At 40.3% G+C, this 14323-nt stretch overlaps 1 protein-coding gene across 3 annotated transcripts in view; it reads right to left on the bottom strand.

Annotated features, from left to right (window-relative positions):
* ARHGEF12 (Rho guanine nucleotide exchange factor 12) overlaps positions 1–14323 on the bottom strand; it is a 254728-nt gene that overhangs the window by 22400 nt on the left and 218005 nt on the right. For all 3 annotated transcript variants that reach the window (XM_040325540.1, XM_040325541.1, XM_040325542.1), the window contains 6 exons: positions 13530–13617; positions 12236–12331; positions 7675–7745; positions 3847–4026; positions 3157–3525; positions 2827–3074 (listed from right to left, as the gene is read on the bottom strand). In XM_040325540.1, coding sequence (XP_040181474.1) covers positions 2827–3074; positions 3157–3525; positions 3847–4026; positions 7675–7745; positions 12236–12331; positions 13530–13617 — 1052 coding nt within the window. The remainder of the gene's footprint in view (positions 1–2826; positions 3075–3156; positions 3526–3846; positions 4027–7674; positions 7746–12235; positions 12332–13529; positions 13618–14323) is intronic.

Genomic DNA, 14323 nt, shown 5'->3' with positions numbered 1-14323 from the left:
CATGATTAATAAAAAGGTTTCAAGAATTTCTGATAATCATAATGTGATGTACAGAACACCTTTTGATACCAATTACTTACTGTAAAGGCCAAAATATCGGCACAGGTCACAATGAAAATTAGAATTTATTGCTCTACATACTTATCAAGAATTAAATCTTCTGATCTCGTTCTTACTGTATACAACTTGGAAATGACATCCTCACAGACTCAAAAGTAAAGAGGCACAGGTTTGCTTAAAAATAGGTAAAGTAACTGACATTCTTTAACCACCTCCCACCCACCGCATAGGGAAATGACAGCTGCTCTATTGTTCTGGGATGACGCAATTTGATGTCGTCACACTCTCGCCATGCTGCGTGCATCTTTGATCTAATTAAAGAGCCGATGACCCATGTGATCAGCTGTGTCCAATCACATGTAAACAAGGAAATGCCAGTTATCGGCTTTCCTTTCCTCACACTGACAGCATGTGAGGTGAGGAGAGACAATCAGTGGAATTTCCTCACAGGGGAGACCTGCACAGATAATCAGGGCACTGGATATCAGTGCCGCCCCAACAGTTCCCAGTGTTGCCAATCAGTGCCCACAAATGATGCCAATCTGTGACAATCAGTGACCATAAGTGCCACCTCATCAGTGCCCTTCAGTGTCATTCCAGCAATCCTGTTTTATCAGTGCAGCCTATCAGTGCCCATCTGTGCAGCCTCATCAGTGAAGAAAAATAACTTATTTATAAAGTTTTCTTCCAGAAACCAAGTTGATCTTTTTGCGTTATTTACAGTTTTTTAGGGAGAAAACACAAAAACGCCACACAGTGTCAAATTAAATACCACCAAAAGAAAGCTCTGTCTCTAAAGAATTATAAAAATGTTGTTTGGGTACAGCATTGCATGATTGCACAATTGTCATTGAAAGTGCGATAGTGCTGAAAGCTAAAAATTGGCCTGGGCAGGAAGGGGTTAAAAGTTCCCAGTATTGAATTGGGTGGAGGTAATAGGAGGTTCTCCCGGAACAGGCTGAGCTGCGGCGCTGTCGCCCACTGTGACCACTGGCCACAGCAGATGACTGACCAGTGTACTGGCCGATGCTGGTACCATGTGATCGCTATGACCAGATCACATAATTGTACACAAAGCTTTCATTCATTAATGCCATCCATTATGTACTATTGTGGTAATCTCTGACTGCTCACAGTGATCACATGGTACACACAGGTCTAATAACAGCCCACCTGTAACATGCAATTCGCTGTGGCCAATCACAGTTAACCACAATAGGCAACACTGAATGAATCAATTTTATTCAGTAAAAACGGTTGTTTAGAACAGTGAAATTCACTGGTATAAGCAATCTTGTGTAAAAGAAAAATAAAATCCTGATTAGTAAGTAGTGATGGTACTATGGTAACACTGTATTGCTCTGGTCACAGCGTGTTGAATAACCACTTCCATACCAGGCACTTACGCACCTTCCTGCCCATGCCAATTTTCAGCTTTCAGAGCTGTTGCATTTTGAATGACAATTGCGCGGTCATGCTACACTGTATCCAAACAATTTTATAATTTTTTTCCCACAAATAGAGCTTTTTTTGTGGCATTTAATCACCTCTGATTTCTATTTTTTGCGCAACAACTAAAAAGAGACCGAAAACGTTGAAAAAAATAAAGTTTTTATTTTCTGTTATTTTTTTTTTGTAAATAAGTACATTTCCTTCTTCAACTACGGGCACTGATATGGCGGCACTGATGGGCACCGATGAGGCAGCACTGATGGGCACTTATAGGCAGCACTGATAAGTGGGCACTGGGCATGGATGGGTACTGAGAGGTGGCACTGATGGACACTGAGGGGTGGCACTGATGGCATTGCTGGGCATCACTTTTGTATCCCATATTGTGCCAGTCAGTGCCCATTTGTGGGCACTGATTGGCATCTCTTATCTTTTTTTTATATTGTTGCCCCCTTCCCTGGTGGTCCAGTGTGGGCATCCGAGGGGGGGGCTGCGCTGATTAACAATCAGCGCGAACCCCCCGTCAGGAGAGCGGCTCTTCCTGTTTACATCGTGATCAGCCGTGATTGGACAAAATTAGCAAAAAAAACACACAATGGTGAGTAAATCCCACTAAAAATAAAGTTCAGTTTGTATATAAAAAAAAAAAAAATTATAAAAATATGTCATACAGGTACAGTGTTGCATAACCACGCAATAGTCATTCCACGTGCGACAGCGCTGGAAGCGGAAAATTGGCCTAGGCAAAAAAGGGGGTAAAAGTGCCCGGTAATGAAGTGGTTAGAATTTTTTTTTAAAGTCAGCAGCCACAAACACAGTAGCTGCTGACTTTTATTATACAGACACTTTACCAGCCCAATGATTCAGCCTCGTCTTCACCCAGGCTAGTTATTTGCTGGTCTTTGGGTCCCCAGCACTGCCATCTTGACTGGAGGGAGGCCTTCTGTGGCTTCCTGACGCTTCACAGTTGGCTCCCCACTGTGCATACGCGAGACGCACTGCCTTTTGTGTATGGCCCGCAGTCTCCTAGGACGGGTCATGTGTCCCAGGAGGCTCTGCGCGGGGGTGTTTGGGCTGAAGTGGAAGAAATAGGGACCTTCACGATTCAAACTAGGCAGAGGAGGGAAGAAAGAGGACAACTGGAGCAGGTAACAAATTATTCTGGTCATAATCATATCCACTCTTGGCCCTTTAAAAACGAAAACATGTAAACCAATATGTTCATTTTATTTCACCAGAAAGTGGTACTTTTATACTAGCAGCGTTATTACTTCAGTTCACCTTGAGCGGCTATAAGTCAGTTTCAGTGCTCACCTTGAGCTGTTCTAAGTCCGTCTCAATATTTTTAATATAATGGAACATCCGTTCGAATGTCTCAGATGGTGGTGTAGGCTCAACAAGCTTAGGGATGGGCTCACTTAGCCTCTCTGTTGCAGAGGCGGAGTTGCTCTTGGCTTGCTGGTCAGAAAATGTGCACTGGTTAGAAGACACAGGACAGATGTAATCTTCATCCGTGGAACTTTCCTGTATGCACTCATAACCATCCAGGATCAAGTACCGCCCTACATAAAGGATATCAAGTAAGTGATCTTTATCCAAACCAAACAGTATTGCCCACTTCCCCAATATAAGCAAGCATGTCACCTGATATCCGATATTGCATCTCATCAATGCCTCTCTCCTTGCTGTATTCCTTAGAATGCTCCTCGCTGTGAAGGTCCTGAGCATCAAAGTACTGTTCTATGCTCTCTTCCACAGATTCATGAGTTATCTCTGAGCTTAGACTTCCACGATCAGAGCAACTTTCTTCAGATTTCTGTCTTAAGGATTGTCTATTAGTATAGCTCTCTCTGCTTTTCTTTCGCAGGTGGTTAAGGCCCAAAGGCACTGGCTGCTGGTCACTGTCTGCAGTGTGCTCCCGGGAACTCCGACTGCAGAAACGCTGGAAGTTTTCGGATTCCTCTTTTTGAAGGAGCTTAACTTGTTGCAATAGTAACTGCTTAAGTAATGCCACTAAAGATAAATAATAATAAACTGAAATCAAAATAAAATTGGGGATAATATTGCACCATTAGTGCATAGTTCTACACAAATTTTATTCTAGCCAAAACTAAAATCAAAACAAGACTGGGAATAATAGTACATCACATATACATAGTAAATATGCAAAGCCCAACTCCAGCCAAACTGATTTTCTTTCCATTTTTCGGTCAGCTTTTACTTATATGCGATGCATATTGAGAATTCCTCACACAGCCATTATGCCCTTATACTAAAAATAGTGAAATATGGATCTTTATGCCATATATGACAAGGACCCCCTTTGATTCTTACAGTTTCTGAGTGCATCCAGGGCCCAAGTGTGCTCCAGGGGTGTGTCATAAGAGATGGAACTTGAGGTTGATGTGGAAACTGGATGGTGAACAGTCCTTTGTTGAGGCTGCAGGATGCCATCATCCCCAGTATGGGGAGCAGACATGGGCAAAGCTGTGCCTTCAGTTTCTGGGTCTTTATCTGTGGAAAAAGGCACAGAAATGGTGAAAGCAGTCATTTTGAAGGAAAATGCATGCAAAATTCCAAACCGTCATAAACCTATTATAAAAAGAGGAATACTGAAAGAACATCTAACTTGACATATTGCAGAGGAGCACTCAAAATATCTGATGGTACTAGCCATAATGTTCTGCAACATGACACACTTTTAAAAACACTCTTATCCATTAGTAGGTAATTGAAGTCTAAACCCAAGACAAACAGCTAAATACAAGATGAAATACATACCGACTGCATGAGGTTTTTTTTTTTATAACAAGGATTTGTGGTCTGTCCAGTCCACTTTATAATAAAATGCAAACAAGGTGCTGGGATTACAATGATTACCAGTATTTGCTTCATAAGCCTAAAATTTTATAAAGAGGTATAAAAATAGGAGAAACATTCTTGTCTTTACGGAGCACTGCCTGGCATGATTATATTGCTAATGCAAATGTTATATAACTGTATATATTCAAAGAAACCCTGGAGAAGCCTTTATAGATGAACTTCACTGCAAAGGCAGGAAAAAATAAATAAAACACAAGTAAATTTAGTCATGCATTAATTAAAATGACTGTCTGTTTTTCAATTTAACCACCTCCAGTACGGGATATTTTCTCCTGATGTACTGACGGTCTATATAATTTCTTGAAGCCCTAAAATGCCAGGACTGTAGAAATTACCCCTTTTTTTGGAAAGTAGAGAGTTCAAACTATTTAGTAAGGAGGCATACGTTTTTTGTAGTTGTAATTTTTTGTTTTGAAGTTGTCACTTTTTTGTCATTCATTTAGAAAATTAAGAAATTAAATATCTTTTTTTTTTACAAAGTTATTACACACACACACACACACACACACACACACACACACACACAGGCATACTTACAATTATACCCAAAAGTGTAATTGAGTATGGGGATACCACACGTGAGACTTTCAGAACCTAGATAAATAGACTATGGACGCTGAGTGTATGACACAGGAGCCCCATCGGGAGAGAGCTTCCCAGAGGGGGTTATCGAATGCGGGGAGGAGCCGCCAGAGCCGCAGTGGGACACCAAATGAGGATGATCGGGGGCCACTGTGCAAAATGAACTGCACTGTGGAGGCAAGTATGACATGTTTGTTATTAAAAAAAATAAAAAAAAATACCTGAACCTTTAAAACCACTTTAACAATAATGGCTGTAAAAGCAATAATTTCTCACTCTCCCTGGATAATATCCTGCAGCCATTGAGGAATACTGCGATAGCCACAGCTATCACATAGCACAGGGCTGCTGTGATTGGCCTATACTATGTCATCTCTGTGACCGATCTTATAGATCACACAGTAGTAAACAATGATGGTAGAAATTGATATAGTGTTTACTACTGTCCATGTGATCGCTGACTGGCTACATTATTCACATGGGACCAGGGCTGCTCAAAGCAGCCCAGTACAACAATTAGTGTTTTGCTGTGTTTGGTGGACAAAGCACAAAATGCGGATGCAAAGGGACATACGGTTACCTCCACCTGCATCGGTGCTGCTCCTGTTCAGCTCTTTATGTACTATGGCAGGATAAGGAGCAGTTAATTGGTTTAGGCACCTGAATTTGACTTTGTATCAGCCTCTTGTTATACCCTGCACAGAAGCTCACAGACTGGGAAAGATAGCCATATAGATGTGGATTGTCTTATTGACAAGAACATTTGTCATTGGTGGCGAGAGCAGAGTAAGCAGGGATTTTAGCTCTGCCGATGCTTCTTAACTGACCTATCACGGGCTGGGGTGGGAAAGTGACATAGCGGTTTTTCTTAACTACAGTAGAGCAAAGTCAGATTACCAACCCAGCTGTGTTCTTTGGCAGGGTAGTGCAAATCCTGGGATAGGATGGACAGAAATACACATCCTTAGGCAAGTAAAACAGCTCCGCTATATGTATTTAGCAGCTTGCCTGGAGTTCACCTCCGAAAAATTAGAAATTAGAAAAATTAGAAAAATTAGAAAATGGGAAAATGTTTAACAGCTCTACCTTATTTCAGTTGGATTAGTAAAATATCATAAAATTTGCATGCACTAACTGCAAAATATAGAAAAAAAAAATAAATATCTTTAGGCTTACTCAATAAGGCAGAGGAAAATGCGTTATCACAAAACTACTAATATAAATTTATGCTTCATCGATCTGGGTTCATAAACCTTGCCCTGTTTGTGTTCATTTTTATACAGCTTAAGCTCTAGAAGGCTATACCCTGCTGTGCTGAGTAGTGTATTCTGATGCTGGGGAGTATTTCCCTGATGTCAGAATACAATAGATCAGCAGCGAATTCCCCTATCCCCTATATTGAGCGAAAAAAACGACTTGTCTATGGGTTGCCTTAGTGTAGATATATTCTCAATGTGGTTAGTATGCCGTACCTTGTAATTAAGGGCTAACATGCTATGGCAGCAGTTTGTAGTGTCATGGCTGATCGATTCCCCTATGTCAGGGATATGCAATTAGCGGACCTCCAGCTGTTGCCAAACTACAAGTCCCATGAGGCATAGCGAGACTCCGACAGCATCAAGCATGACACCCAGAGGCAGAGGCATGTTGGGACTTGTAGTTTGGCAACAGCTGGAGGTCCGCTAATTGCATATCCCTGCCCTATGTGCATGTACTGGTTTAGCCAGTCTGTCTCTAAGCACCAAACGGACAAAACAACTTAATGTTACAGGTCACACATCATCCAATGTTTGCCATCTGCTCTGTATCGTATGCCAAATATGAGAATGCTAATGTAAGGAAAAAATGTCTATCTGCATTGTGAGCTCTGTGTGTCTGAATGCTCTGCCTGCATGTGTCTGTGTCAGATCTAATTACTATATAGCGCTCCTCCACATCAGCACTTGACAGAGACCCAGGGATTGTGGGATATCTAGTTTCTTCAAAGAAAATTTTATTTCTCACACTAAAGACAGAGGACATGCATTAACCTGTGTGGAGCCATGCCAAATAACAAATTGTTCCTACACAAAAAAACAGACCCAGAAATGTGAAAATGTACTCTATTACAGTAAAGGCTGTGTGTACAGGGAAACAAATGACAAGCTGAAATAACATGATCAGTGCACATCCTATGCAGGTAAAAAAAACACAAGTAGTAGGCAAAAATGTGTATAATATCTGAAATACAATACAAGAAACACCAATATGTCAGAAACCCTCCTCCCAAAGTAAAAATGCAGACAAAAACACACACACACACACACACACACACACACACACACACACACACACACACACACACTCTAGAAGAAAATGCAAAAAATATACTTTCGGGAACCTTTGGTGGGAATGACGACACAGACCTAGTAAAATGTTAAGTGATTCAGAGGATCCCAATTGTCATAGAAAGCAGCTTGTACGCCATGCTAGAGCATCTTCTTGTGAGATTTGGGATTCTCAGCATTCCCCAAAATGTAGTGTAAGGGAAGTATATTTTTGTATGCTTTTTACTAAAGCAGAAACCAATAACATATTATTGGCATGTTCCCCAAGACTTCCCACATGCAAAAAAATGTATTGCATGTGCAAGCGATAAAATTGTATCCTGATTTATCATGGGGTGTTGAGCTGAATCGTTACACTCACTAAACTCACCTGAACTAGGCACATCTTGCCCTTGTTGTTCATGGCCCCCCTTCTGTTTTTCTCCATTTTCGTGTTCCTCTCTGCAAAGGTGCAAAACAAAAGGCAACTAAATATTCTCAGTGCGCAAAGTCGCATCCCAGATCATTGTATTATTCAAGAGCCTTTCCTTGGCAGTTTTCTTACATTTAATTTAAAGAATAAATGGCATTTAAAAAAAAACAAAACAGGATGGACAAATTGAAAGTGATTGTAAGACAGAAGTTTTTTTTATCTTAATGCATTCTATGCATTAAGATAAAAAGCCTTTGGTGTGAAGCCATCCCTCTCAGCCCCCCGAATACTTACCCAAGGTCCATCTAGATCCAGAGATGTTGTAGGAATGTCTCAGCCTTTGAGCCCCCCCCCTCATTGTCTGAGACAGCAGTGCAGCGCCATTGGCTCCCGCTGCTGTCACTCAAAGTCAGTCAGCCTATAAAGGAGAGAGAGAGGGGGCGGGACTGGGCCTCCGTGTCTGAATGGACACAGGTAGTGGTGGCTCGGCTCAGGTGCCCCCATAGCAAGCTGCTTGCTGTAGAATCACTCAATGGGGGGGAGGGGGCAGAAGAGAGATTCAAAAAAGATAATGATCTGGGCTGCTCTGTGCAAAACCACTACACAGAGGAGGTGAGAACAACATGTTTGTTATTTTTAACCAAAGCAAAACCTGAGACTTTACAATCACTTCAAGCCGGCCATAGACAGATCGAAATACGCCAGTTAGCAGAAAATGCACGAATTTTAAAACCGGCTATGGGCTGACTGGCTGTACTGAAGTGGATCTACCGATCCACTTCAATACACCCAGCCTGTTGGGGTTTTTTTTTCATATGATTTCTGCTGACAGTTTTCGCAGTGGGAGGGATTCCTCCTGACTGTAAATATTGATAGTGTTGATGGGGGAAAAAATAAATAATAAAAATAAAAAAAACAAGGGATTTTCTTTCCTTTAAACTGTGGTTTCAAGGAAAGACAAACTGCTTACTGCATGGTCAGCCTTACAGAAAGTTTGGGGATTCAATGAATATTCAAACGCAAACAAAACTGTAGCATTCTAGGTACAAAAACAATCAGTGACAACTGATAAAACTATCACAAAGATTTTTCTAGCTTGTTCTTTCCCCGCAGACAAGTTTAAGATAAATCATCAAGTATCAGCACAATCTTTAGCACACAATGAGCCATTAGTCTAAAAAAGATATCTATGTTCAAAATCATAAGTGCTGCATGAAATAATTGCCAAGGTATTCTGTCGTTCATTCAATGTTTCTTTTGATATAGAACACTTGTAAAACCTTCTCACAAAATTGTTACATTGATGGCTAGCCCTACATGACCCATCCATCCACTAATAATTGTTGCCTTATGCCTGTTCCTCTTGCAACCATGTTATGTTTTTTTTAAATAAGTGTCTGGAAAAAAAACTGGAGAATACATGCTTCAATGTGCAGATATTGCATGCGTTTCTGCACTGGGGCCTATCGGGAAATAGAGTAGAAACCAAACACGGGCTATGAACAAAAGAGGGTACTGCCATCACTTAACCATCGAGGTTCATTTCTAAAAAAGCCAGACCTTGATGAAGCTGCAGTTGAACCCTTTTGTGACCATAGATTTTTGAATTAATCACTCTTTTATATGTTTGATATTGGAACTAGAAACATGCACATTTATGCATCCCTAGTTCTCTGCTGCAAGGTTAAAGGGTCACTAAAGGAATTTTTTTTTTTTGCTGAAATGACTGTTTACAGGGCATAGAGACATAATAGTTAACTGATTCCTTTTAAAAATGATTAAAAATAGATAAAAAACAATCATATAATGTGCCTGCAGTGTAGTTTCGTTTTTGCTGTTGTTTGCTGGTTCTCTGATGTACAGAGAGCCACTAGAGGGCAGTCAGCCAATAGAGAGCAGTGATACTTTGTCTAAAACTCCTCAGCACCAATCCAGTTTCGTTTTACACACAGTAATCACACCTCCTTGATTAGTGACCACCGTGAGAAATCTCCCAGTACTGTGGTTATCAGGAAACAGGCAACCAGGAAGTGTCCAGAACAGAGAGGATTTACAGCAACATGAAAGCAAAAACGAACAATGAGGACATGAAACCAGGACTGCAGTGAGGTAAAGGAAGCTATTTAGCTAAAAAAAAAAATTCCTTTAGTGACCCTTTAATGTTCTCATTGTAAGGGTAAATCATTATTTAGACTTTGAGTAAAACCCAGGCAAAGCACACAATTTTATCTTTAACGTCCCCTTCATATCACAAAAAGCAAACCCCACTGCAGAGACCACACTGCAGAGGGATCTGCTTTTTGTGATAGTAGTGCTGACATTTGAATGCCGAACTGTAAGTGCATTTTATTTTATTTTTTTAATAAAACGGTTGGCGATTCACTGCACCAAAGTTCTCTCCTGTCTCATGTTTAACTGATCCTCTTGAATTGTGCTGCAGGGTGAAGTCACGTGTTTATGGTCTACATGGGGGTGACTGCTCGGAGTCTGTTGGGGGAAACAATTAGTACACACACACCCTGCTGATCTCCCGTTTGTGAGATCGGTGCCGTCGCTAAACTTCTTTGTGTTGCACAGGAGCACTGTTGTCGTCGTCGTCATCTTTTTTTCACAGAGAGCACTTTATATCACAGTTGAAGTTGGGTAATCTTCATTCCTGTGGATGTACACTATTTGATTGGACCTTTTGATTGGACTTCTGATTTGCACAATTCTTGTGACACTATACGTGTACTTTATTTTGCATATGGACTGAGTTGCATGTTATGTATACACTGTTGCACAATTGTGTGGTTTATTTTTTTGTTGGGGAAAATAGTTATATTTTACAATTCAATATAAGCTTAGTGGAAAATCTAAATTTCATAGTGTGAGATCTTCCCTGCATGCTTTGCAGCTTCTCCTCTGCGGTTTTCTTTTGATTTCCAAGGACTGCATATCCCAGGGTACCTTGCTGCCTGCATGCCGTGATTCTTGCACTGACTCCCTCCTCCTCTCAGCACCTCTGTAGTTCAGAAGGCAGGCTCTGTGAAATGTGACACTGCGAGCCTACTCACAGAGGTCAGCAATGTATTTCTCTGACATTTTACCCCAATAATAAACTTTATCAACAAAACTAATTATTTTCTAGAAAAAAAAATGAAGAAATAAAAAAAAATGGTATTAAAAATTAACCCATTGTAGTGAATTGAGAATTAAGTCAACTGTAATATAACAAAATTGATATGGATGGTGAGGGTTCAACAAATGAATGGAGAAGTGAATGGGGGATGTGTAACAGAAGTGACAAAACAAAACAAAAACCGTGACAAAATGAGCAGCTGCAATCTCTGGCCCCCTGTCTGCAGGATTCTGCGGACAAAGACTCTGGCTAGTGGATATTATGACAAGAAGGCACACTTACATGGTCAAAACATGAGCAGAAAGATTATTTTTGGCAATATAAATTGGGTGAAGGAACATCCAATGTCAAAGAAATTTACACATGAAAAAATTAAATTATTATATAACTCTTTGTGCCAGCACACAATGTGCCAAATCATCAGCATCAAACACGCAGAAAGAAAAGGCAATCTGTTGTAGGCACTATGTGGGCTTCCTAATAAGCCAAGTTCGACTTGGGTCTCTGCCTTTATAGTGCAATGATCATTTAGGTTAATGAAAAAACAGTCTAACCAGTGAATACCAGGATAAGAGTTTTTCACTTTCTCTATGAAAAATAGCCTTTTCCCATACTTGCCATATAAATAGGAAATGTTTAAGAAATGTTGCATAAAATATATCTAAAACCAACAACAAACATGAAATAAACTGAAGACAACAGTCATTAGGTGTGGTGCCTGCATTAATTTTTTTTTTTTACATACATTGTTACCTGGTAGCCATGCTAGTAAAACACTTTGGTTCTCACTCACTGTATTGTACCTATGGAGGATCAGTGTGTAACACTTCCCCCTCCTCTTCATAGGGTTTGGTAGATTTAACACACTAATAAGATTGTACATTGCAGTACGCATAGGACCATCACTAGATTTCTGGCAGGGTCTGATGGTAGTTTTTGCACTTATCGAACAGATATTATAAAATAATTCTAATCAAATTTTTACAAAACAAGAGTAAATAAGTTAATTGTTGGGGTTTACACACCTTTTGTATTACGCTACACTACTCATTTTTTGTTTTGCAAGTCACATTCGCTTAATTCATCCAAAACTTTGTTTAGCTATGGACGGAGTGTAGGAGGGACATCACCTCTCACTAGCATTTATTTACTGCCTGTGTGTCTACTGGAATCTTTCTAGTGAGGGCACACTGCAAGACCACCCCCCCCTTTTTTTTCCTCTAAAGTTATTACTGTGTCTTCTTATCCTGTTCACAAATGCTTCTCTTATTTTTTGCCCTGGTTTCACAGGGACAGCCAGTGAGGCAAAATCACTTTAACATGGTCACAGAGGGCAACAAAAACTGGACAGGGGTATGTTATCCCCCTTCCCCTTTCTCGTTTCTTGCTCATACTTACTCATGTGTAATCCCTGGTGGATCCAAAGGAATTGCAGGCCTGAGACCCTCCTCTCCTTTACATGAAGCCGCCATCCTGGTTATCAAGTCCTGCCAACTGTTGAAGAAAAAAAAGGAAAACAATTCACAAGGGTTCTGGTCCCTAGTTAAATACCAAAAGATTATGCCCATCCTAAAATGTAGGTACTTTTAAAGATACATTAACACATTATTTGTATTAATCAGATTTGTACCATAGTTACATGGTGAGTCAGTAAACAAATGTGTGAACAAACTAAATATCAATGTTAAATCTCAAATCTGCATGTTAAACAAAATCCATTTTTGTTTATTATGGTCAGTAATAAAAAATACAAGGTTTAAAATATGTTTTTCTCCTTTTATAGTCTGGTAATTATGAAATATTGCATATTTATATTATGTAGCCATCTTTCCATCCAACAGATAGCATGCTAGACCACATTATTATCAATTTAACTTTTCAAGTGTGCTAAAACCTCAATGAGGTATCCGAGAAGTGACCTTACAAGGCTCCTTGCATTTAGCATTGAACCCTTATTTAGCACTCAGTACAGTGTTCCGCTTGGTCTAGAGCAGCCATTCTCAACCAGGGTTCCGTGAAACCTTAGAGCTCCTCTAGAGGTGGCTAGGGGTTCCCTGAGCTGTGGCTGATTTACCTATTTGATGGTGCCTACATAGTTTTGCGCCAATGCCACTTGGATGAGCCAGTGGTACGGCACCAATAATATTTAGAACTCTGTAAGGGGGCCATTCTTACCACCACTGTAAAAAAGGGCATTGTTCCCAAAGAATGTGTTTATCAGGGGTACCCCGAGACCTAAACATTTTAAGGGTTCCCCTTGGGTAAAATGGTTGAGAAAGGCTGGTCTAGAGACAATGCATTTCAACCTGCCAGATGGACAGGCTGCAGGTAGCAGGGCAGGATTCTGCACCGGTACTCCCAAGTAAACAAATAGCGGGATTACATGCAGGAGCTAGACATCCCATGTGCAAGGGGCCCAAGATTATTTAATGTAAGGTTTGCAATAATGGCGCTGCAAAGAATATCGTATATCCGTATTGCTTCAACAGTGTGAACCTCTCAAACTGAACTGCACATCACACACACTACAATCACATCATAAATGACATTTTTAAACCCGTGCCCTTACATCCTTTTCGAAAGATTAACTAAAAGGTATCAAAAACACACAATTCCATTTTAAGTGCATCCATTACACAGGAGATTCAGATTTGTTTAAGATCACTAGCAATTAAGAATTGTAAACACATACACATTTTTCTCGGAGACTGTGCTGGCGACGAGCTCGTAAATTTGTGCCCCGTTGTCAGACATTGAAATTACGAAGAGTGCCCTGTTATCTATGAAAGAAGAAAAAACACACTGAAGGTAGAAGGAAAAAAAAAAAAAAAAAAAAAAAAACCCACAAATAAAAAATATAAAGAAACACTAGATATGCCCTTATACAGTACATATACATAAATATACACTACTATAAAGCTATGCAACATTATGCACTTTAGTGGTGATCTGTGTTTTTAATCATTTGTACTATGAGAACAAGCAAGTTATAGTGAGTAATTGACTAGCTTTGCTACTGCAGCCATTTAACAGTCGGGTTTACTTGCAAACTCTCCAAGAAATTTAAAGGATAAGTTCACCTTTTCGGCAGAATTTCACTTTTCATAATAGAAGTGTTTTCAATACCATTCCTGGCCCAGCCATCCCAATGTGCTTTTCTTTCACTTACCTCATTCACATGATATTTAGAATCTTGTCAGCCTTGTTGTACCTTTGAATGGATTTTTTCAGATTCCATCACTTCCTGTAGCTTGTATCAGAATTCACTGTTAGGTCATCTCCCAGAAGCCATCACTTCCTTGTTGCATCACAGAAGAGGGCATGATATGCAACGCTGTATCCTGGCCTAGGCCAACAAGGCCCAGGCCTAGGGCAGCACTTTGCAGGGGGAAAGCACAGAAAGTGTCCCCACTGGCTTGTGCTACACTGTTGGTGTAACGCAAGCTGTTTCTAATATTGACTGTCCTATCAGCCTGGACCACAAAC

Source organism: Rana temporaria, chromosome 10 (assembly GCF_905171775.1).
Source record: "Rana temporaria chromosome 10, aRanTem1.1, whole genome shotgun sequence".
Lineage (NCBI taxonomy): Eukaryota > Metazoa > Chordata > Amphibia > Anura > Ranidae > Rana > Rana temporaria.
Note: the sequence above shows the minus strand (reverse complement) of the source record. Positions and strands in the feature narration are given on the sequence as shown.